Source organism: Sarcophilus harrisii, chromosome 3 (genome assembly GCF_902635505.1).
Source record: "Sarcophilus harrisii chromosome 3, mSarHar1.11, whole genome shotgun sequence".
NCBI classification, from domain to species: domain Eukaryota; kingdom Metazoa; phylum Chordata; class Mammalia; order Dasyuromorphia; family Dasyuridae; genus Sarcophilus; species Sarcophilus harrisii.
Genome location: NC_045428.1, coordinates 544529528 through 544552459, shown reverse-complemented (window position 1 = coordinate 544552459; position 22932 = coordinate 544529528). Strand labels below are relative to the sequence as shown.

At 38.1% G+C, this 22932-nt stretch overlaps 1 protein-coding gene across 29 annotated transcripts in view; it reads right to left on the bottom strand.

Moving 5' to 3' along the window:
* MACF1 (microtubule actin crosslinking factor 1) overlaps window positions 1-22932 on the bottom strand; it is a 398054-nt gene that overhangs the window by 42382 nt on the left and 332740 nt on the right. For 19 of the 29 annotated variants that reach the window (XM_031962206.1, XM_031962212.1, XM_031962221.1 and 16 more), the window contains 14 exons: window positions 18729-18888; window positions 17303-17629; window positions 16741-16825; window positions 16013-16254; window positions 13144-13350; window positions 11280-11399; window positions 9244-9351; window positions 8404-8622; window positions 7499-7702; window positions 6592-6600; window positions 5453-5684; window positions 2085-2311; window positions 732-854; window positions 510-611 (listed from right to left, as the gene is read on the bottom strand). In XM_031962206.1, the coding sequence (XP_031818066.1) occupies window positions 510-611; window positions 732-854; window positions 2085-2311; window positions 5453-5684; window positions 6592-6600; window positions 7499-7702; window positions 8404-8622; window positions 9244-9351; window positions 11280-11399; window positions 13144-13350; window positions 16013-16254; window positions 16741-16825; window positions 17303-17629; window positions 18729-18888 (2365 nt within the window). The remainder of the gene's footprint in view (window positions 1-509; window positions 612-731; window positions 855-2084; window positions 2312-5452; window positions 5685-6591; window positions 6601-7498; window positions 7703-8403; window positions 8623-9243; window positions 9352-11279; window positions 11400-13143; window positions 13351-16012; window positions 16255-16740; window positions 16826-17302; window positions 17630-18728; window positions 18889-22932) is intronic. The other 10 variants (XM_031962224.1, XM_031962223.1, XM_031962225.1 and 7 more) reach the window with 3 other exon arrangements.

The following is a 22932-nucleotide window of genomic DNA, read 5'->3' as shown; positions in this document are numbered from 1 at the left end:
TGAGAGGCAATTAACAGAAAGCTGACAGCTGGATTCTGGTCCAATAAAACTCAGTACAGGACAGTGAACTCCTGGACCCTTGCAGTAATAAGGCTGCACCTCAAAGCAGCCTGCTTTCTACTGATCTCGCTGGTCCTCTGGTATAGTCCTTGGGCAAGGTTAGGTGAACAACTCAAGCACAACCATATGAGAGTCAAAAGAACTGCATGCTGGCCTCTCTGCTGCCTTAGAGTAAGCACTTGATCTCTCTAGTGTGATCCTCTGATCTGTACCATGAGGGGCTAGAGCAGATGATCTCAGAGGTTCTCTGTCCCCATCCTAAAGGCTTCCAGGTCTAACTGCAGAATCAGTGGAGATGTCAGGAAACATCTCCCACACGATGTAGACTTCATGATTTCCAGACCAAAGCTACACCAGGGGAAATCATCAATGCTGACAGTGGCTGCTGAGTTGGCTGCTTGGTAAAGATGCCCCCCAGCACTTAGCTCAGTCTACCCCAGGCCTCTCACCTGTAAGGTGTCTTGATACTGCACTGCAGCCTGCATTGCTTCCTCCAGTTTTTCCAGTCGCTCTCTCCAGGTTTTGTTTAAGTTCTCCCAGGCATTGTTCAGCTTTAAGGAAAAAACAAAAACCAATTAGGGCCCAAAATAACAATCCACCATGCCTCCTTTCTAGACTAAAGATGGGAACTCCATCTTCGACAGGACTCCAGCCATATTTGGCTTTCATACCTCATCGATACTCTTCTTCACCTCTGGCTTCTCTGTTTCTCCACAGGCAAAAATTAAGTCTGCTCCAAGGATCCGGATAAACTCAAGTTCTTCATGCAGACCATCTGTCTCCTCTTTAATAGTCTGTGTGCAAAGGGATGAGTTAAAACAGAATGGATTTAGAGTTTCAGAGTCGTGTTCATCCTATTCACATCCTTCAGAAAAGAGAAGGCTCAGCAGAGCTGCCATGGACATTCTACAGATTTTTCTTATATATTTTGCTACTTAAGGAGTGAGGTTCTCCAGATCTTTTAAAAAAAATTTATATAGGACAGAAAGGAAAGTCTGTGCTAAATTTTCAGGAAGCCCCTTCTCTTCCTCCAGCATCTGATGAGCACCTAAGGCTGCTAACAAAGTATTCTACAAGGGTACAAAAGTAGAAGACAGCTCCTACCTTCAAAGAACTTAAAGACATTATACAGATGACAGAAATGGCAATGGAGTCACCTGTTTGCTTTTTGAGGAATATATATGGAAGACTTAATTTAGTTTGTTGGAAATATCCACTGCATCAGAATAAAAGCAACTGGTTTTTAAAAAAGAAATGGCACTGAGCTTGAAGTTATAAGTTAGGTCAAGTTCCAGTTCTACCACATAACTAAATGATCTCCATACATGGTCTTTTTTTCTCTGAGCCTCAGTTTCTTTATTTGCAAAATGGGGCTACTACTACCTCTTGGATTACCTACCTCTTAGAATTACAGTTGAGAATTAAACAAGAGAATATATGCAAAAATTGCCAGAAATGTGAGCTCCTATTTTACTAATTTATATCATTTGGAGAGATCTAGCAATGCCTCCCTCCCCTTGGAAAAAAGCCTAAGTCAGAGCAAAAGCTGCCATATAACTGCTTCAAGGCTCAGGGGCATAAGAGATAGGAAAGGATTGTGGAGAAAGCAGAGAGGGTAGAGGAATGAGGTACATGTGGAAAAAAGGAAAAAACTGAAGGATCTGCTTTGACCTCAGAAAGAGGTTATCCAAAACCTGTTTTAGACAAAACTGAGCTAGTGGAATGGGAAATTCTGGAAAGATAAGGTTAAATGGACATTAACTTTAGCCAAATTCTAAATATGAAAATTGAATGAGGGAATATCCAGAGTACAAATATCTACTACTAAAGAGGATTTTTTTTTTTTTAGGAGAAAATAAAACAAAGCACAACATCCTTAACACTTTCAAATTCTGTGATCATGGACAAATTATACAACTTAACAGATCCTTAGTTTCTTCATGTGTAAAATGGGATAACAATATCTGTCATACTTGGTTCAAAAGGCTATTGTATGATCAAATACTATGACTTTCTGTGCTCACCTCGGCAGCCTCCACCTGCTGTTTGATGATTGAGGGGTCGATTCCTGGGCTTTCCAGATCATGAACAATATCCTGGGTATCTTTCATGGTGGTCAGGAGGGCTGCCATGTCATACCAGAACTTTTCTGCCAACTCAAGGACATCAAGGAACTTGATTTCTCGCTCTTCAGCTCGGGCTTTGATATCTTCCCAGAAAAATACCATCTGATCCAGTTTGTCCTGGATTTCTGATATAGGAATAAAAGGATAATGAATAAAGACACTCTGTTGGCAGTTGCTTGGTTTTCATTAGAAATTCCATCCAAGAGCAATGGAACCATGCCCAAAGGGTTATCAAAATGCATACTCTTTGATCCAGCAGTGTCTCTATTGGGCCTATATTTGAAAGATCATAAAAAAGGGAAAATGACCCACATGTGCAAAATGTTTGTGGCAGCCCTTTTTGTAGTGGCAAGAAACTGAAAACTGAGTGGATGCCCGTTAGATGGAGAATGTCTGAATAAATTATGGTATATGAAATGTAATGGAATATATGTAAATTTAATGAAACATTATTGTTCTGTAAAGAAATGATGAGCTGGCTAATTTCAGAAAAGCTTGGAAAAACTTACATGAGTAAGTGAAGTAACTTACTGAATGAAGTGAGCAGAACTAGGAGAACACTATACACAGTAAGTATAAGTTTATGTGATGATCAACTGATACACTTAGCTCTTCTCAATAATACAGTGATTCAAGACAATTCCAATAGAACAGAAAATGCCATCTGCATCCAGAACTATGGAGGCTGAATGCAGATCAAAGCGAACTATTTTTATTTTATTGACTTCATTTAAAAAAAAAAAATTGTTCCCTTTTTCTTTCTTGTGGTTTTTCCCTTTTGTTCTGATTTTTCTTTAACAACATGACTAATATAGAAATATATTCAAAATGATTGTACATGTATTATCAGACTGCCTGCTGTCTTGGGGAGGGAAGAGGTGGTAATAGAGGATGGAGATTTGGAACTCAAAATTCAAAAAATGAATGCTGAGCCAATTCCAATAGACTTGTGATGGAGAGAGTCATCTTCATCCAGAAAGAAGACTGTGGGGACTGAATGTGGCTCACAACATAATGTTTTCACCTTTTTAATTGTGGTTTGCTTGCTTTTTTTTCTTACTCATTTTTTCTCTTTCTGATCTCAATTTTCTTGTGTAGCATGATGTAACCTGGATGTAAACTGTGGATGTAACATATTGGATTGCTTGTTATCTGGGGTAGGGAAGTGGGGGAGGAAGGAGAAAAATTTGGAACATGATTTTGCAAGGGTTAACGTAGAAAAGTATCTTTGCATATACTCTGAAAATTATTTTTTAAAAAATGAATGTTGAAAGCTAGCTTTATATTGTAAGTGGAAAAATAATATAATACTGAAAAAAACAAATCTGGGGAAAAAAAAGAATTCCATCCCATTATTCACATACCACCAGAGTTACACATAAAGACTGGTAATAAAATTTACAAGGGTCTCACTGGTCCATATTAGACATTCTGGTCATTCTCCTTTGGGAACTATGTACTGGTGGTCCTACATGCTCCATCACCCTTTTCGCTTCTGCCTCTCCCAAGCTCCCTTCAAGGTTCTGTTCAAGTGCTTTCTCCTCTATGAGGCTTTTCCTGTTCTGCCCCAGTTGTTAGTACTTTCCCTCTTAGTCAAAAATGACTTAGCATTTACTTTGTATATAGCACATACTTTTTTATATGAATATATACTGTTTTCTCCACAGGAGAATGTAAGCATCCTGAGGGCAGCCTAGCATGGAGTCTGATTCATAGAAGTTGCTGTGGACGAACTGATGCTGAGTGAAATGAGCAGGACCAGGAGATCATTATATACTTCAACAACAATATTATATAATGACCAGTTCTGATGGACCTGGCCATCCTCAGCAACGAGATCAACCAAATCATTTCCAATGGAGCAGTAATGAACTGAACCAGCTATGCCCAGAGAAAGAACTCTGGGAGATGACTAAAAACCATTACATTGAATTCCCAATCCCTATATCTATGCCCACCTGCATTTTTGATTTCCTTCACAAGCTAATTGTACACTATTTCAAAGTCTGATTCTTTTTGTACAGCAAAATAACGGTTTGGTCATGTATACTTATTGTGTATCTAATTTATATTTTAATGTATTTAACATCTACTGGTCATCTTGCCATCTAGGGGAGGGGGTGGGGAGTAAGAGGTGAAAAATTGGAACAAGAGGTTTGGCAATTGTTAATGCTGTAAAGTTACCCATGCATATATCCTGTAAATAAAAGGCTATTAAAAAAAAAAAATCATCAAAATGGGTTTTAAATGTCATTGGGGAAAAATGTTTAAAAAGATTGGAAATTATATCAAGGATAATTTAATTCAATTTATGCCAAAGGAAAAAAATTCCTTTACAATATGTGAGGGGCCAATAAAGAAAGATGCAATACAAAAAAAAAAAAAAAAAAAAAAAAAAAAAAGAAGTTGCTGTGGAATGTGAACTGCCACACTTCTGGAAAATCTCATCTATAGGCAGCTGGCAGCTGATGAATGAACCACATATTTAAATAAGCCCTAGTGTACTTCATACGAGAGGCCCTCCTTAGTGGTACTGGATGACATCAGTTTTCTCCTCCTTTGTGGACTGAGCTTCCTGAGCTAGAGCTATTGGAGATGAGTTTCCCACATCTGCTGCCAATGCTGCAGGAGACTGAGGACAGTCTCTATACTCCCTGATCCTGTCTTAGGGTGAGGGTGGCAGGGTTTCTTCTGCTCCTGCTATCAAGTAAGTAAGGGATGTGTGTGATCTTTTCTACTCCCAGAGATATCTTGGGTAGGAGACAGAATGACACATGAGTATGAATTTGTTAAGTCCTTGTCTTGTAGACCATGGCTTTTTTGGTATGGCGATGGTTCAATAGAACAGAGACTTCCCTGCTGTTATAGTCCATTTAAAAGTATGGATCATAATTGAACTGTTCTGGTTCAAAAGTTCATCATACTACAGATAATACTGTGAGTTAAATTACCTAGAGAAGAACCTGGGCTCGACTCATGTCCAAGTTTTATTATTTATTAGCAATGTGAACTTGGACAAGTCATGATTAGTTTTGAGGCTGGTCTGAAAACCTAACCTGCTAGATATTAAATTGTTTCTGGAAATCATGTTCTAGGATTCTAGATAACTGATTTCAAAACATTTTTGTTCTATAGCCCATTTTAAAATTTAAGATTAAGTTGAAAGTTTACCCTTTACATTTATCAAAATATAAATGTGGTGGGAAAAAGGATAAATTAGTTAAGAATCAGTTAAATGACATCATAAATAAAAGATATTCAAATACCTTTTGCTGCTAGATCCTTATCAGCTCCCTGGGATCGGCTGATCAGTTCTTCACCACGACGTTTCAAAGCTTCAAAGGATGGCTGCAGCTTTTCCAACTCCATGGCCGCACCTTTGTTTTCACTGAGACACTCTCGGATCTTGTCCACTTCAGCAGGGATAAGTGGTGGTATACGCAGGCGGGAAGAGAGATTTTCTAGGGTTTCCAGCATGGGCTCCATTTTATCATGGAACTAAACAAACATTGATTAGGTGAGATGTTCTCTCAGATACTCAATTCTCATACATATTTTTAGGGAGTAATAGCTATATCTAAAGTTATTTATTGCCTTTAGGGTTAGATATAGACCCTATTCACTATTTGGATTGCGAGTATCCCAAATCCGTTTGTCCTCCCAGACACAGGATGCTGACACTTCATGAATTGCTATTTGGAATTTAAGAGAAATGGAATTCTTAAAGATAATCCAGGAAGTGAATTAATTAGGAGTTAGCTTATATTTATGACTGTTCTTTGGGGGCACTACCCCAAAGTGGATGATTTTCCTACACCCAATCTTGCAACAAGAGAAGTGAAACTGAAAAAGGTCAGAAACCCTGTGTCGAGTCTATAAATCTCAACATGATAGAAGATTTGAGGATTAAAAATTAGAACCCTTACATGCAAAGTAATAATTTTGTGTATGTTAATACAGAGAAAGAAACAAATGGGTGACTGGGGAGGTGGGAATGATGAGCACTCTGTCAACCTTAAAAGTGCTATAGTTATTTGTCTAATTATTGTTACTACTGCCAAGTTCATTCATCTAGACTATTCCAATGAAACTAAATATCATTCCTCAAGAAAATGGCAATCCTAAGGTTCTCAATCAACATAGCAGATCTTACTTTATGACTACATCTAGGCCCTAGCACGAGACTACAATAGAACCTTCTGAGAGGGAAATGGTTTCCCACCCCTTCACACCTCTAAATGGTTCTCCCATCCCCAAATCCAGCTCTACTGTAGTGCTTTGTACTATCCATTCTATGTAAAAGGGGGAAAAACCCAAATATACCCTGGATTTCCCCATCTTCAAAGTAATTAATTATCTCTATTCTCTGTATTAAGTGAATCACCTGAGGAATTGGGAACCTTACCTCTGAAATCTGTAATGGAGGGCGCAGTCAACACAACAATGAAATGTGACGATGTGGGGGAGACAGGAGGCAGGCAGCAACAACACACAGTAACACATTCCACAATGTGAGTGAGAGATGGGACGGAAGGTGGGGGAAAAACTTGAGTAAGTACAAATACCAACCAAGAGAACTGACTAAACGTAGGAATAAAATGCCCGGACATGACAAAAATGTCACTCACAGTCATTATATTAGTTGAAAAGTATGTAGTTACCATGCTTTAAACTGAAGTCTCCATGGGACACATGCTTTCTGACCTTTCTCTTTATATTCCCCTCTCCACCCTCAAACTACCATCCCAGTCTTCTTGGTTCCTGCTTCTGTCAGTCTAGAACTGCTAAAATTAGCTTTTGGAAAAAAGATGTCGTGTGTTCTCATTCTAGAACCAGATTTAACAAGCCCTCTAGGAATCTGGCCTTGCTTGAGAAGTACCGACTTTAAGAGTTTACAGAAATGAGCCTCATGTCATCATGCCTTGCTAAAAAGGCAGGATGGCGTCCTAATGTGGAGGCAGACAACTTGGATTCCAGTTACTTCTATACCTCTAAAATTCTGAAAAAAATTTCTCAACCTTCTGGGTCTAAGTTTTCCTATTTGTATAATCACAGTTGAAATATATATCTGAATTCAAATCCTAAGGGACATAATCAAGAGAACCACAAAACAAGAAATAAACACCTGCCACAAAATACTGTGACAAAAGAAAGATATTTCAAGATGTTCTGTTCTTTTTACATAGGTAATCAGTACACTAGGCTGGACATTTCTGCACCTCATCTTCAGAGCAGAGCTGTTTCAGCCATTGCTTGCTTATTTATAGTCAAATAAAATCACAGGTTCTCCAAAGCCTAGGAAAGTTGCCTACCTGAGCCGACTGTGAGACAGCTTCATCCAGGGCCAGTGCACGCCGGCGCACCTCCTCCTTGATTCTGACATAGGTCGTCTCTGCTGTCTGGTACTTCTCTTGTACCATTTTACCTTCGTCAGAGTTCAGTTCCTTCAGCTGTGGGCCAATCTTCAACAACTTATCAATGTGAGGCTTGTGTTCAGCAATGGATTCCCTTAGTTGCTGTGCCAAAGAAAAGAACTACCTGACTGCCAGAGAAATAGTCTGACTATTTCCATTGCAGCCTTTTTACTTATTGGTGTGCTTTGACCAGAACTCGGGCTCCATATTTCCTAAGACTCTGGGGAACCTTACATTCAAGGAGCTGTAAGAGCTGATTCAGCTCTCATTCCCTTTCACTTCTTCCTCTTTCCATTGTCCCTTAAACCCATATTCCAGGCAAACCGTATCAAAGGGGAATGGATACAGGTACAAATTATGCCCCCAGTTGCCCAGGGACTCCAGTTTACAGATTAGACTTTTCAGCTCTTGGGAGAGCAGGGATGGGGGTGCTTGTCAGTCAAAGGGGAGGCTGAGTAAAAAGCAAACTAGTATAAGTAGGCTCTGGAATTTCTAGGTAAGACTATGCATTCTCTTGGACAAAGCTTTCTCATCCAGCTGAGTTCATTCCATCCCTTTTTTGGGCAACTTTCCCCTGGATTCTCCCCTGTCCCTAATGCTTTAATTAAACTCAGCTCTAATATGAAAGATGCTGTTGGCACAAAGATTATTTTTGGCAACACTCTTCATAAAAATCTAAATTTATGGATGAGGCATTAAGATGATTAAGTTCATCATTTTGGAGCTGCTTAAAACAGACTGCTCAGTTCATTTTCAATGACAGAAATTTAAAAACAAACCCCCTAACTTGCTAGCCTTCTTACCCTCATTTCCTCCTGTTGTTGTTTCAGCTGCTCATGATCAATGGCAGGTGGAGGTAACTGTGCTATCAAGGCCTGGGTTTCTTCAATCCATGGACTGAGCTCCTCATATGTTTCCCAAAACTGGTTCACCAAAACCTGGGCACGCTCCAGGCGAGCATAGCGCTCCGAGTTGAGCTGGCTAATGGCCTCATATTGCTGTACCAAAGACTCTGTTTTCTCCTACCATTGAGAAAGAGTTAGATGAATATTAAATGTTCTCACAATCTGAAAATCTAAGATCAACATGGTTCTACTAATTGTGCAGAGCTGTTATGAGGTAAAAAGTACTTTGCAAACTTTAATGCACCATTAAGATACATCATTGTCATCAGGCTCCATTTGTTAGCTTCTTTGAACAAGATGTAAGTAAATTCAGTTGATTATAAAGCAACAGAATTACTAGAGATAAGATAATGAATATCTTCCTTCTTTAAACCAGATGGCCAGACACACAATTTGGCTGGTGATTCTATGTGTGTGTTATGGGAGATGGGAATCAGAGGAGACCATACATGGATAGTGTGATCTTGGCAACATCACTCAAAGTCAATTTCCTAAAACTGAGAAATGAGAAGAGTTACTGCTGTTACAAGGAAGAGATGACAAACAAATATTTCACATCCTACATTGTTGTAACAAAGTGAATGCAGGGTAAGGAGCAGGAGTCCAGTGTTACACTTCAATATAAAGCACATGTAGATTTCAATAAGAAAAGCAAGAAAGTATCTTTAAAAGTATTGTATCTTTTATCTTCCAAAAGCCAGGTTCTTTGAATATGTTGTGTAGAAAGAAATAACTTACTTGTAATACTGCTTTTTGCTCCTCCCCACAGGTTCCAAAGATTTCACCACGCTGGCTAAAAAGTTCATCCATAGAATCTTTGTGCCGAATGATATCAATGGAGAAAGCCTTTGAAAGGAAAAAATGCTTTTTTAGCAAAGAAATAAGGGCACACTAGCTTTCCATAAGTTATGTAGTAGAAAGAATACTGGATTTCTTGCCAGGTTATATGGGTTCAAATCCCTGCCCTGCTTCTTAATTCCTGGGTAAATGTGAGAGAAGCACTGATTATCACTAGCACTTAGTCTAAAAAGAGGGCTGGGCCAGTTGCTTCCCTCAAGTTCCAAGATCCTGTAATGCTCTGATTCTTAATTCTGAACTAGCTTTAGTCTAGATACCTATGGTAACTAATATTGCTGAAAAAACTTAAACTCTCCTTTATTACAGGACTTAGTAGTCAACTCAGCATTTATGACTTAGCAAGCAGAAAGACTAAGATCATCCTGTCATTAAAAAAAAAACAAAACAAAAACCCTTCTGAATCAGTATGGCAAAGAACAACAATCACAGAGGTGTGGGAACTTTGCAATGCTAGGATTTCTACTCATCTAGGACTTGCCAAAATTGAATAATCCTCCTTTGGTCACTCAGCTAATAAGTATCTAAAGACCTATTTGAAGTTGGATCTTTTAGCACACTAACCACTTTCATTTCAGATTGGAGTTTTTAAAGTAGAAAAGGAGGTACTCTTACAACAATATATTGCAAGTCAGTCAGCTCCTGATGTAAGTGCATACAAAAATAGCAACTAGTAGCAGTGGCAGGAATACATAAAAGCCCAATGAAAATATACCTTTTATCTGTTGTTTGAACCCATACTTTAATTGACAGAGCTCTTAATGAGCAAACTCTTGGCTGTGCTGATGAATCACTCTTCTTCAGCTTGCAAAAAGTGGCTCAAGATCATGAAGCCATTATGTATCTGAGAGGGGCTGGAATCCAGGGCTTTTGGATTCCAAGACCAACTCTATTCACTATGTCATAACCTCTTCTATGTCACTGTTACCAGGTTAAATTTTAGGAGAAACACTTATAACATAAGAATGGTTTATATTCTCCCATAGACTTTGCTTACGGAATCTGACCAATAACCAGTTTGTCTGTTCTGTGTTGAACTGAAAAATAAATTCCTTTCCTGTTGCATTTCTGCCATGTAATTACCAACCATCCCCCTCTTCTGCACTGACCATAAACATGTCTACCTTTTCAAAACCCCAAAATTCATCTCCTTTGTTACCTTATTCTTGGCTTATTACAATTATTTAATTCAGGCTATCTGCTATACTGTGTTAAGTCTGAGGGACCACCTGTGCTCTGAAGGCTGGAGACTGTATGGAGAAGGGTGATCAATATGGTGAGAGGCCTCAAGTAACTATCATAAAAGACATTCGAAGGGATTAATTGAGAAAACTCAGGGAGAACATTTGGGTATTGAAGAGCAGTCATGGAGAAGAGATGATATTAATTCTGGTCAACCCCAGAAGGCACAAAGAATCATCAGTAGGAGTTCCCTAAACTGTCTAAAAGCAGAAGCAGCTGCCTTAAAAGGCAGGAAGCTCTGTCTTCTAGAGGTCTTAAAGAAAAGTCCAAATGAGTACATGACATGACACTGTAAGGAAAATACTCTTGTAACTGTTCAGTTATGCTAGATAGCCCCTGGGGTCTCCGAGATCCTTTGAAAACCATTGTAGGACGTTATGTACTAATTCCTCCCTCTGAGCCCAAATGATCATTCTAGAGTACTGAATTTGGAGTCAAGACAGGGATTCCAATTCAGCTTCGGCTACTTACTAGCTGGTTCATCTTTAGTTTCATTTGTAAAGTAAGTAGAATAATAGCGCCGATCCCACAGGGCAGATGGAGAGAGGAGGGAGGGTGCCCATAAGATCTGCTGTATAAAGTGCTTTACAAATCTTAAAGAGTGCTACATAAATGCTAGTGACGAATACAATTGCTATTATTATCATTACTTTTGTTAAGATACCCTTGTGTGGTACCTTCTGAACTTGGAGCTGTGCAGTGGTCTGATCTTGCTCCAGGCGGATTGGACCAAGAGCCATCAACTTCCGCTTGGTTTCAGCCACCCACGCTAATTCGGCATCAGCAGCTTGCTCATACTATCAAAAAGAATGGGAAAACAAACATATTACTACAAGATAGAGTCCACTTTCTAAAGTGTTTCAAATTTGTCCTTTTGTGCCAACAAAGCCTCCTTTCCTCTCTATAGAGATTTCCTCCTTTTCTCCAGAATGAAACACCCTGTTAAAACACCATTCCTTTCTTCAATAATTGCCTCATATAATACAGTTGAACTTAATATCGCATTTTTATGGAAACAATTAGTGAACTTTGTAGGAACAAATCTATATGGACAAACGTGATGGAGCAAATGAATATGGGTACATAGCTGAAAACAACACTCATTTCAAAAGATAATTCAAGTATACAAGAAACAATTATTTCTGATAATTCCCTCTCTCTACCCAGACTGTAAACCATAAGACTTTTAAAACAAGTATTTTCCAGTGAGTTTAATGTGGTAGTCTCATGTTCACTATAGATGATCTGGAGGTGTTTATTCAGCCAGAGAACCCAGAAAGCTTCAGAAGAGAAGTCATGCTAGTTACATCAACACGTTGTCAGACTCTCAAGAGACAAAATAGTGATATATTGCTTGAAAGGTGTTGCTTTGCAGACTTTAATGAAGAATATACATTATATGTATCTGTGTAAGTTAATGACATGTCTTAATGTTTATAATATATTAATAACAGGAATGTATAACATAAAATATGAATATAATACATAAATATGAACAATTTTAAATATATACATATAAATACCAACTGCACTAAGTTACTCTTATCTAGATTGGATGTATTATTTCTCCTCATTTTCAAATTTGACAAGCAGCACAAATATTTAAAGATAGAGTAACCTTTTCCTAAGCAAGTGAGTAGTTTTATTTTTCATATGTAGTTGAGAGGAAGAATATCAACCTTCAGAAGACATGTGAGCAACATGAAGCAACAGAAGGACCTGTGCAGGCCTGAAATGGCTGGGCCAAGACAAACTTAGCAGGTGAGGCTCAATTGAAAAATTCTCCTCATCTGTCTATAAAGCCAATGAAATAGATCTGTTCTGCCTACCTCATAGTGTTTTGAAGTTCAGAAGGAAATAATGTAAACTCAAAATGCTGTCCAAATTATCCCTCTTTTACAGATTTTAAAGTACATGGCAGCTAGATTCCAAATGACATTTGGACAAAGGAAAAGTTAGTTATCATTCTAAGAAAGCAAGAGAGGGAAGAAGCTGGGAAATGGGTTGTTCTCCTTCCTGAGCTAACTTTACTTCAGAAAAGTGACCGACACATTTAATGAGTAGGTTGGTCTAAATTGTCTTAGTCTCTTTCAAGGATCAAAGGTCTACAATCTATGATTTGGCAGAAATTACAGCTGTTTGCTTCTTTCCCTAGCCTATCCAATTCTAAGAGAGTTCATAATTTCAAACAAAAATAAGGAAGTATTTAAGCTGTAGCTGGGGGCTATGGGTCACCTACTATAAAGCACTGTTCACTAGCTTGGCAGTGCTATAATTAGAAAAGGAGGTCCTTCCCATATAGTTCTGTTTTAGGTTCTTCCATCAAAGGGTCCAATTATCTCCCAAGTACACCCTCAGCCTTAGTACATTCTCTGGATCCCTCACTCAAATGCTTCCCAGCCTTGAGATATGCCCACAGAATTTGGATTGATCCTGTAATTCCTAAACCTGAAACTGCTAGGACTGGTCCTACTGGCCATAACTTCCTATATAGAGCATGCCCCAGGAGACAAAAGTCCAGATATAGAATATTTTCAATACCTGTTGTGACCTCTGGATAGCTGCATCGATTTCATCCACTCTCTGCCCAATGGTGTCACTGACCAGCTTATACTGGTCATTGGCGTCGGAGACTAATTTATCCAGCCCCTCCCGGGCTCGCCAGGGCACCAGTTCCAAGAGGGCCCGGCTCACCTCATTCACCGTGTCCAGAACTAGCCTGTGCTCCATGACCTCCTTCTTCAGTTCCTAGGAAGGGAAGACAGGTTTTCAGGCCACACAAATTTTCAGGCTAAATAAAACACAATTAACAGTCACCTTGAGGGGACGGGGGGAAGAGAGAAGTGCCATCTCTGTCACATTTCCCAAAAGGGTTCTGACCTCTTTCCTTCAGTTTTTATTTTTTTGTTTTGCAAAATGTTCAGTCTATTCCCAACCTGATGTTCTGCTTAGCTATTACATGAGCCTTTCTATCTTTGGGTAAAAACTGTTTGCTACATATCCCCTTCTTTTCAGCTCATGTATATCTTTTTTAAAAATTACCCAAATTGCCCACCTTAAATGTAATAAGGAAGAAATAAATAAATCAACCAAAAACTACCAAGGAAAGAAATGCTTTTGTTCCATGCTCCTTCCCAGGCTAGCTTCATCTAACCACTTAGGCGATTTAACTGCTTTCTCTTTAAAAAAACAAACAAAAACAAACAAAAAAACATGCAGCTGTAATTGGTGTACATACTGTTCTGGTTCTGTTGAAATTGCTCTGAATCACCTCATGGAAGTCTTTCTGAATTTATTCTTTGCTTCGGTTATCATTTTAAAATTTTTGCAATTCTTGTTAATGAATGGCAAATGAAAGTAATGAAATACTATAAGACTCTTTAATTTTTCTTAGCCCACTAATTTTCATGGCTTTGTGAAGAACAAACAAGGTGGTGTTTTTACTTTAGGGCTCTAAGAGGTATACACGTTGCCACCAGTTAGTATTTTTATAATGCCTAATATGTGCCAGGTACTGTATGAAGTACTTCACAAATATTATCTCATTTGATCCCCACAACCCTGAAAGGTAGCTACTATTATTAGAGCCATTATATTGATGATGAAATAAGGCAAAAAAGGTAAAGTGACTTGCCCAGGGTTCCATAGCTAATAAATCTGAGATCAGATTTGAACTCAGTTCTTCCTGACTCTAGGTCAAGTGCTCTATCCACTGTATCAAACTATCTCTAAAGTACTGCACATCCAAACCATTTCATTAGTTGCTGTGTGCCAAAAATTCACTCCTGGAGATCAGCCTTCTGATGATGATTCTTTCTTTCCAAAATTAGAATTCTTCCTTGGATAGTGAGAACATAGTCCCAGAACTCTTTACACCTGCCAAGGTGTACAACGTTGAATAAACTTGTGTTCCACTTGCATAGCTTTGGAGAAATACCTGTAACCAGGTATTTCTAGGCTTCAGTTCATTTGTAAAATTGACAAATTATGTGACCTACTGTCTTTTTTCTTTTAAAAACATTCTGAACTGAAGTAAAAACCAAATAAAATGAACATTTTAATATACAGTATAGAAGAAGATTGTAGACATTTTAAAATATAGTCTTCTGTATTTTATGTAGTGCTTAATTTTCTTTAAAAATATATAACAAAATGCTTGAAATCACTAACAATTGGAGAAAATCTCTAAAACAACTCTGAGGTAGCACCACACACCCATCAAATTGACTGAGATGACTGAAAAGAAAAATGACTAATGCTGGTGAAGATATGGGGGAAAAAATCCGCTAATGTACTGCTGATGGAGCATTCTTGAGAACAATCTGAATTATACTAAGAAAGTGACTAATATGTTCAAAGCTTCTGAGCTAGAGGTCCTATTACCAATGCAAGCCTACTCCAATTGAAGTAAGAAAAGTTCTTTTTCAAAAAGAACAAAAAATTATTGGTGACATTAGTGGAAAAGAACTAGAAACTGTTTTATGTTTAAGTGTAATACAGTATCATGAAGCAATACAAAGTAACAAGAAGAGATGGGAAAAGAATATACATGATGACAACAATGTAATGGAAAGAGCAACAACAACCAATCAACAAGCAATCAAAACTGATCACTCTTTTTAAATGACTGGCTCTGAAAAAGGGAAATGAGAATGCACATCTCTTCATTCTTTACAGAAGTAAAGAATTATGGTCAGTTTGGTGGAGTCACAGTACACACACAGTGCTAATCCTGAAGGCAGGAAGATCATTTAAATTCAGCCTAGTTGTGTAACTTTGGACAAATCACTTAAATAATGCCTGCCTCTTTTTCTTCATCTGTAAAATGGGGCCTACTTCTCAGGGTTCTTGTGAGAATCAAATGAGGAAACATCTATAAAGTATTTCGAAAGAATTATAGAAATGCTAGCTATTATGAAAATGGAACACAACAGTATCAGACTTGTATTTTGTTTAAATGATTTTCTTTCTTTTCTCTTTATTCTTCAATCTTTATAAGGGATGGTTAGTTTCAGATGGAGGAGGGCAAAGGCATGTGTTGGGAAATGAAGGTGATATAAAAAGAAAAGATTTCATAAATTTTAAAAAATGATTGTTGGAATGATAGATAAGCAAATTCTCCAGGGATATAATAATATAATCTCTTTCCTTCTTTTCCTGATAATCTCTTTGCTATAAAGGCTTCTCTAAGCAATAGAAGTTGCCTTGTATTAAGTTCAAAGGGCTTGCTAATGAAATCTGTTTCCCATGGCACAGGGAGGATATGGAAGGTCTCCATTTAGTGGAAGAAACTATGGAAACATTTTTGGTTTTGATCCAAAGTCACAGAGCTTGAACCTAAATACCGGCACTTCCTGCTTAGGACAAAGAAGGAAGAGTTCATTTCTCACACTGTAATATGATGACTCACCTTCTGTCTTTGTTGAAACTGTGGAATCTGCTCTCCCTTAGGAGATTGTCCTCCACTGGCCGTTAGCTCTTCTTCTACCTTACTCAACCAGCCAGTTAACTCATCATGAGTGGCCTGAAACTTAGTAGCAAGTTGACGGGCCTGTTCTAATGTTCTGAGAGCCTTGGAACTGCTGACAGTAAGGTCAGCATAACGGGTCTTGATCCCATCCAATTTCTCCTGGATGAGGAGCACCTCCTCCCCTGTGGGGAAAAGTGCACAATGCTGTGAATCATTCATATCTAAGAGGGGGGATCTACTATCCCTTGGTAAGTAAAGCACAACCACAAATTTATATTCTCTATACCCCCCCCCCCACTCCTTTAAACTTGAATTAAAGGTTTTTAATGTCCTCTCTCTGTAGTTGAAAAAATGAGTCACTTCTGAGACAGCTAAAATGTTGACATTCTGCATCCTTTGCTTAGGAAGAAAAAAAAAAGAAATCCTACATAGCTAATCTTCATCTAGAAGCAGATGTGAGACAACAAAGTCTTTCAGTGTCCCCAGAGACTTAACAGGAAATAGTAATACAGGGTCAACAGGCTCCCTGGAGCAGCCTGTAATATGATCAGCAGGGCCTAAGCTTCTCATTCAGGGAAAGGGAATTGGCTCACACAGAACATCTAACGACTGGGCATGTGGGTGACCTGAGACTAGGCAAGTAGTCAGAGCTCCTCATTTCATAATACCTGTTGTTTGCTTCAAAAGAGCTTGTCCATTCTTAATAGCTTGATCTACATTCTTTTTCCTGTTAACAATCTCTTCATTCAAAGCCTGAAAAGAGAAAAAATAGCATTTTAATGTTTCTGTCAAAGGGCTTCTAATGGCACAGAAAGGGCTATAAAGCAGAGGTGAGGCTGAGGCTGACTTCAAGGTTAGCAGATCCATTGTTAGTGAAGATTGGATAAAACATAGGCTCTATTGATCTCAGTTTCCTTAGCTGTTATTTCTAGTAATCACTGCATACTTTCCCATCACCCTTAAAAAAAAAAAAAAGGTAGTCTGTACAAATAGCTAATTCTACCATTGTATCTCTTAGTGGGCAGCTGACTGACTTCTCAAAAATAAACAAACAAACATATAAGTGTTAGCCTAAAGTGCCATATATTTGTAATTTTTTTTTTTTTTTTGCAGTCCTTGAGGAATCCTAGGGTTGACTAAACATAAATGTCAAAAGGAAATGGACAAACATGAGTTAGAAAGAATGAGATCATTCAGTAAAATAATAAATAGGATGGAAAATATGAATACCAGGTGGTCAGCATGCTGCTTCTGTAGTACATCCTGTCTGTAATCCTTTACGAAGACCGAGCTGAGCTTGTCCTCAGCTTCAGCCAACCAGTTGAGCACCTCCACCTCATCCTCCCCAAAGAGTCTGGCGTTAGCTACAGCCTGTTCAAGCAGAGCTGCTTTTCGACAGCACCAGTCCTGAACCTCACTGTAACGGGCCTGCAAGGCCTCTAGTCTTTCAGCTAGGACACCCTGCTCAGCTGGACAAGTCAGGGAGGAGAGGGACTGCCCAACTCTGACTGCCTGTTGCACATCAGCTTCTCGGCTCTCTATTTCTTCCTCCAAAGCCTGAAAATCCGGAGTGGGAAAAAAAATAACAGAAACAAAATGGAAAAAGGAAAAAAAAAAATCAAGAAATTAAAGTATACACAAAACAATGAAAAATCAATGATAAAATGAATGAAAATAATAATCCACCCTCTGAAGGGCACAAATAATATGATATAATAGTAATATGAAATATTCATGGAAAACAGAAGAGGTTTTTGTTATGGGAGATGGTTAAACTCCACCAATTTTATCTCAGACCTGTTTATTCTATCTCAGTTACATCTCTGGTATCCATCCATCTGTCCATCCATCCCCTTTGCTTTACTCTTATACCACTTGTACTCTTTGCCATTGGGATGCTTATAATTACTAGCTCCCTGACAAGTTTTCTAGCCCCTACTTACTCCCAATTCTAATTCAGCCTTCACAATGCTATCATATTAACTTTTTTTTTTTTTTAATGTAAAGATTGAATCCTCTACTCAAAACTCTTTAATGGCTCCTTATTACCTATTGGATAAAATTTACATTACAGGCATTAATATGGTTCCAATATAGCTCTTTAGTCTTATCTTCTTATTATGCTTCTGGACAAACTGGACTATTTCCCCTGAATACACACCATGCATTTTCCTAACTTCAAACATCTGCCATTCCCTATGGCTGTAGTGCAACCCTCCTTCCCACCTATTGAAATCCTAGCCCTCTTTGGAAAGATCAGCTTAAATGCTATCACAATCTCAAACCCTTAATAATAAGCTATCTTCATTTGGATTTCATAGAGGTATAAACAAAAATACTTTTCAGTTCTACTTATGTGTGTTATTTACTCCTGACTAGAATATAAAGCCCCTGAAGGCAGGGTCCATATTTTAAAGAAATCTTTTTCTTATCCTTCAATCCCTATTCAATACACTGTTCTACCCAAAGCAAACAACTAAAATGTCTGATGAATAAATTAAAAAGATGTGAGATTATCTCACCCAACACAGGAATGATTTAAATATTTTAAATAAAACTGTAAAAAAAAAAAAAAAATAAGGGACTATGGTCAGATGCTGAATGCTACTTGGTAATTGTTTCTATGATTTCTGATTCCATTATAAACACTTCCTACCTTGTGGCGCACAATCTGCTGCTGGATTTTGGCAGTCTGGGTGCCAACTGGCTCTGAATTGGCAAGTTTCTTCTCAGTGACAGATAAGAAGTCAGAAACAGGCTCAGCTGTTTCATGGAATTGTTTCGCCAGAACCAGGATATCCTCCAGCTGTTTTTGCCTACACAAAATAGAAGGAGGTGCTAGGTCGAAGGATTAAACCAACAATTTTTTAACTAGCTCCTTCAGTCTCAAGATACCAAGTGCCATGTACTATGTGTATGTGATTGACCACATGATACTGCAGGCACTTTATAAGTAGTTGTTGAAATGAACTCAGATATAGAAAAGTCCTAATCTTTCCCAGAGTCCTTACATCTCTCTCATGTAAAGAGAAAATAGAATTATGCCTTATGTTTATATACAACTTTAATGGTTTAAAAAAATTTTCACACCTATCATTCTTAGGCCTGTGATTTCCACTTCACAGATGAGAAGGGTTGAAACTCAAGAAGTTGGTATGATCTTCCTGCCCAAGGGCATACATAGAAGTTAATGGCTAGAGGAACTTTCTATGTAGTCCAGGGTTCATTTTGTGGCATTGTGCATGCATATCCTCATGGTCTCACATGATAGATACTATGGCATCCACTGGAATACTGCCAAACTTCAAGAACTAATGGTTTTTTCACTATAGGTATTCCATACTGATGCATATCACAACTTAATGTCATAGCAGATACTCAAGAACTTTAATAATCCAGATAATTTGTCAATCTGAGAGCAAACTTAGAATATGTTTTATGTCTGTCATATGAGGATCATTTTAGCTTAAAGTTAAAAACTTAAGCTACAAAGTCAAGAAATGTTAAGAAATAATCAGAGGACAGGACTTATATCTCTCCTCTCTATATGCTAACATATAAAACTACTTCTCAAACACTGAAAATTATTTAAACACCAAGAGAATTTGCACCACACACCTAGTCTGGGGTTAAAAATACATAAAATTGACAAGTGTTGTAAATCAATAACTAGTAAAAATTAGTATATGGTACAGTATCTCTGAATTTATTTTTTAAAATGAATTTCCTAATAATTCTTGAATATCAAAACTTTTATTACTGCTTACTTCTTTATACAACTTATATGGCTGGCAATAGCCAATATAGGCTATAATTACTGAATTATTAGTTCTCCTTTCCTAATTCTCTCATATGTCTAAAAAATGAACTAAAAAATGAAAATTTGTTAGTTTTTTTTTGGTTGCTCTTTATTATTATTATTTTTTGAATAGCAGATAGTCCCACAAAGGTGTCCAGGCACAGAGTTCTTAATTCTATCACACTGGGGCCCCATTAACAATTTCTAGACCAGGACAAGGTGGACATGGAGAACAAATGGGCTGTTGTTTGCTCAGTATGGGTTTATCTCTTTCAAGGTAAGGTCAAAGAGAAGTTACATGCTTGCTGAGCAGAGGAAAGGCAGACCAATGCCCAGAGGATTAGAGTAACACTATTGTATCCTCTTCCCATTAGGAGGCAAATCTTCAAGCAGCCTAACCCCTGAAAAAATATCTCCTATCTAGGAAATTTCTAAACCTGAAATAGCCATCGTCTTGAACATACTTGAAGCATAAGACTTCGTCTTGAATCCTCACTTTGTGGATTTATTGATTCTTCAACATAAGATCTTAACAACAAACTTAGTCATCTTAAGGAAGTCATGGTCCTTTGCTCTAGTCAGACCACACCTGTGGTACTGTCTTCAATTTTGGCTGGATGTTGGATATTGTAATTATGTCTAACTCTTTGGGAGCCCATTTGGGATTTTCTTGCCTGTACTCTATCTATTTTGCTACCTAGTTGCCAAAAAGAGAATGGACTAATTGGAACACACGCAAGATAGTGAGAGAACTTGAAAACAGAAATCAAATAACACAACTTGGAGATATTTATCCAAGAATAGCAGCTAACATTTATACAGCTCTTTAAAGTTTACAAAGTGTTTTACAAAAATTCCATTTTGTCCTCATAAGTAAGTAGTACTATTAGTCCCATTTTATAGCTAAGGAAACTGAGGCAGAAAGAGATTAAGTGGCTTGCCCAGGGTCACACAGTAAGAGTTTGAGATTACATTTGAACTGAGTTCTTCCTGACTTAGGAAGAAGTTTTCTTCAGAGAAAATGAGCATTAAGAATGACACAAAAATTCTTTTTACTTTACAGAAGAATTAGACTTGTTCTGCTTGTTCCATTAGGCAAAATTAACACCAATGCAAGATACACAGAGGTAAATTTCCATTCAATATGGAAAAACTTGTTAACAATGTTTAAAAATGGAATGGGCTGTGTTGGGGTTACTTCATAGCCATTCAATCTGAAACTGATGACTATTTCTCCAGGATATCATAGATGTGATTCATAAATCAGGCAGGAAGGAATAAAGACTTCTGAAGTCCTTTCTCTTATTAAGATTATGACCTGATTTCCTAGCCTTGCAGTATAGAAAGGAGCAAAATTAGAGACCAAAGGTGGAGCGTTATGAGCTTACTAGAAGTGACCTGAGAAGGGGAACTGAAAAATCTTAAAAAAAAAAAAAAAAATCTAAAAAATAAAATCTTTCCTTTCACTACATATCTCTATTGAGGTGATCCATTGCAGAGGAATGCAAAAAGAAATGGACTTGAAGCCTGCAGCCTGGGCTCTATTTTTGGTTTTACCATGTAGTTGGGCAGCTTTGGGGGATTCTCTTTTGGGCCTCAGTTCCCTCATCTTCAAAATGGGGGGGGGGGTGGTAACCCTCTTCCCCAGTAGATTGTTTGGGAGCAAAGTGCTTTGTGTACCTTCAAGCACTACTATGGTAGGGAACTCCTATCTATGTACATGGGCAACAGAATTGGTGAGAGTACTGGACTTGGACTCAGAAAACTTGACTGGACTCCTGTCTTCAGACAATTACAAATCCGCTGGTATCTGGGAGCCTCGGTTTTCTCATCTGTCAGCTACCTTCTAGTTCTAAGGCTAGGAGACTTACCTAAACATCATACATGCCTGGGACTTAGCAAGGGTCACCTAAGTTGGCTGAGGTGGGACTTGTGCCTTATGCTCTCTGATTCTATTACCCCTATATAAATGATTAACAATAATAACAGTGAACAAGTCATCAAGAATAGGTTAAACTAGGCCCATCTAAATAAAAAGGTATGAATGGATGACACACTGTAAAGATTTCAATTAATTAACAGTGAACAAAAGTGAAAATGAACAATGTTTTGATTTCAGTTTCATTAATCTGGAAAGTTCATGTATTTAGGGTCAGCTTACTCTCTGACAATGCCAACAAAATGTGATTACAGTATTTCTTTGTAACTGAAGCAAAACAATCCGGACTTCAAATTTCTGAAATCACATCACAGTTCTTGCTGGCATCCCACCTGTCATTAATACCGCTGTTTTGTCTTTTTTTCTGGAATCACAAAATATTAGAGCTGGAAGAAAGCCTGTAATGCATCCAAGTCCCTCATTCTACAGAAAAGGATACTGAGGCCTAGACATCAGGAATAAGAACCTCAGTTTGCTGACTCCTAAGGTAGTGCTCTTTCTACCACATCATTCTGGTGGCTTTTTGTATGTGTGTGTATATGTGTGTGGAGGGTGGGAGGACAGGGGAAGGAAGTAGGGGGTAAGTGACTTGCCCAGAATCACTAGTAAATGTTAAGTGTCTGAGGCCATCTCAGATCGACTAAGATGATAGGAAAAGATAAGTTGGACGGGATTAGTGGGAACACTAATGCATTGTTCGTGGAATTATGAAATGATCCAACCATTCTGGACAGCAATCTGGAAATATGCCCAAAGGGCTATGAAACTGTGCCATTGGTCTGTATGCCAAGGTAATCTTAAAGGAGGGAAAAGGATCTACTTGTGCAAAATGTCTGCAGCAGCTCTTTTCGTGGAAGTAAAGAATCAGAAAATGAGTAGATGCTCATCAGTAGGGGAATGGCTGAACAAGTTGTGGTATATGAAGGTAATGGAATATTATTGTTCTATAAAAAATGATAAATAAGCTGATTATAAAAAGGCCTGGAAAGATTTACATGAACTGATGCTGAGTGAAACAAGCAGAACCAGGAATACATTGTACACAGTAACAGTAAGAATGTGTGATAATCATCTGTGAAAGACCTAGTTCTTCTCAGTGGTTCAGTGATCCAAAATAACCCA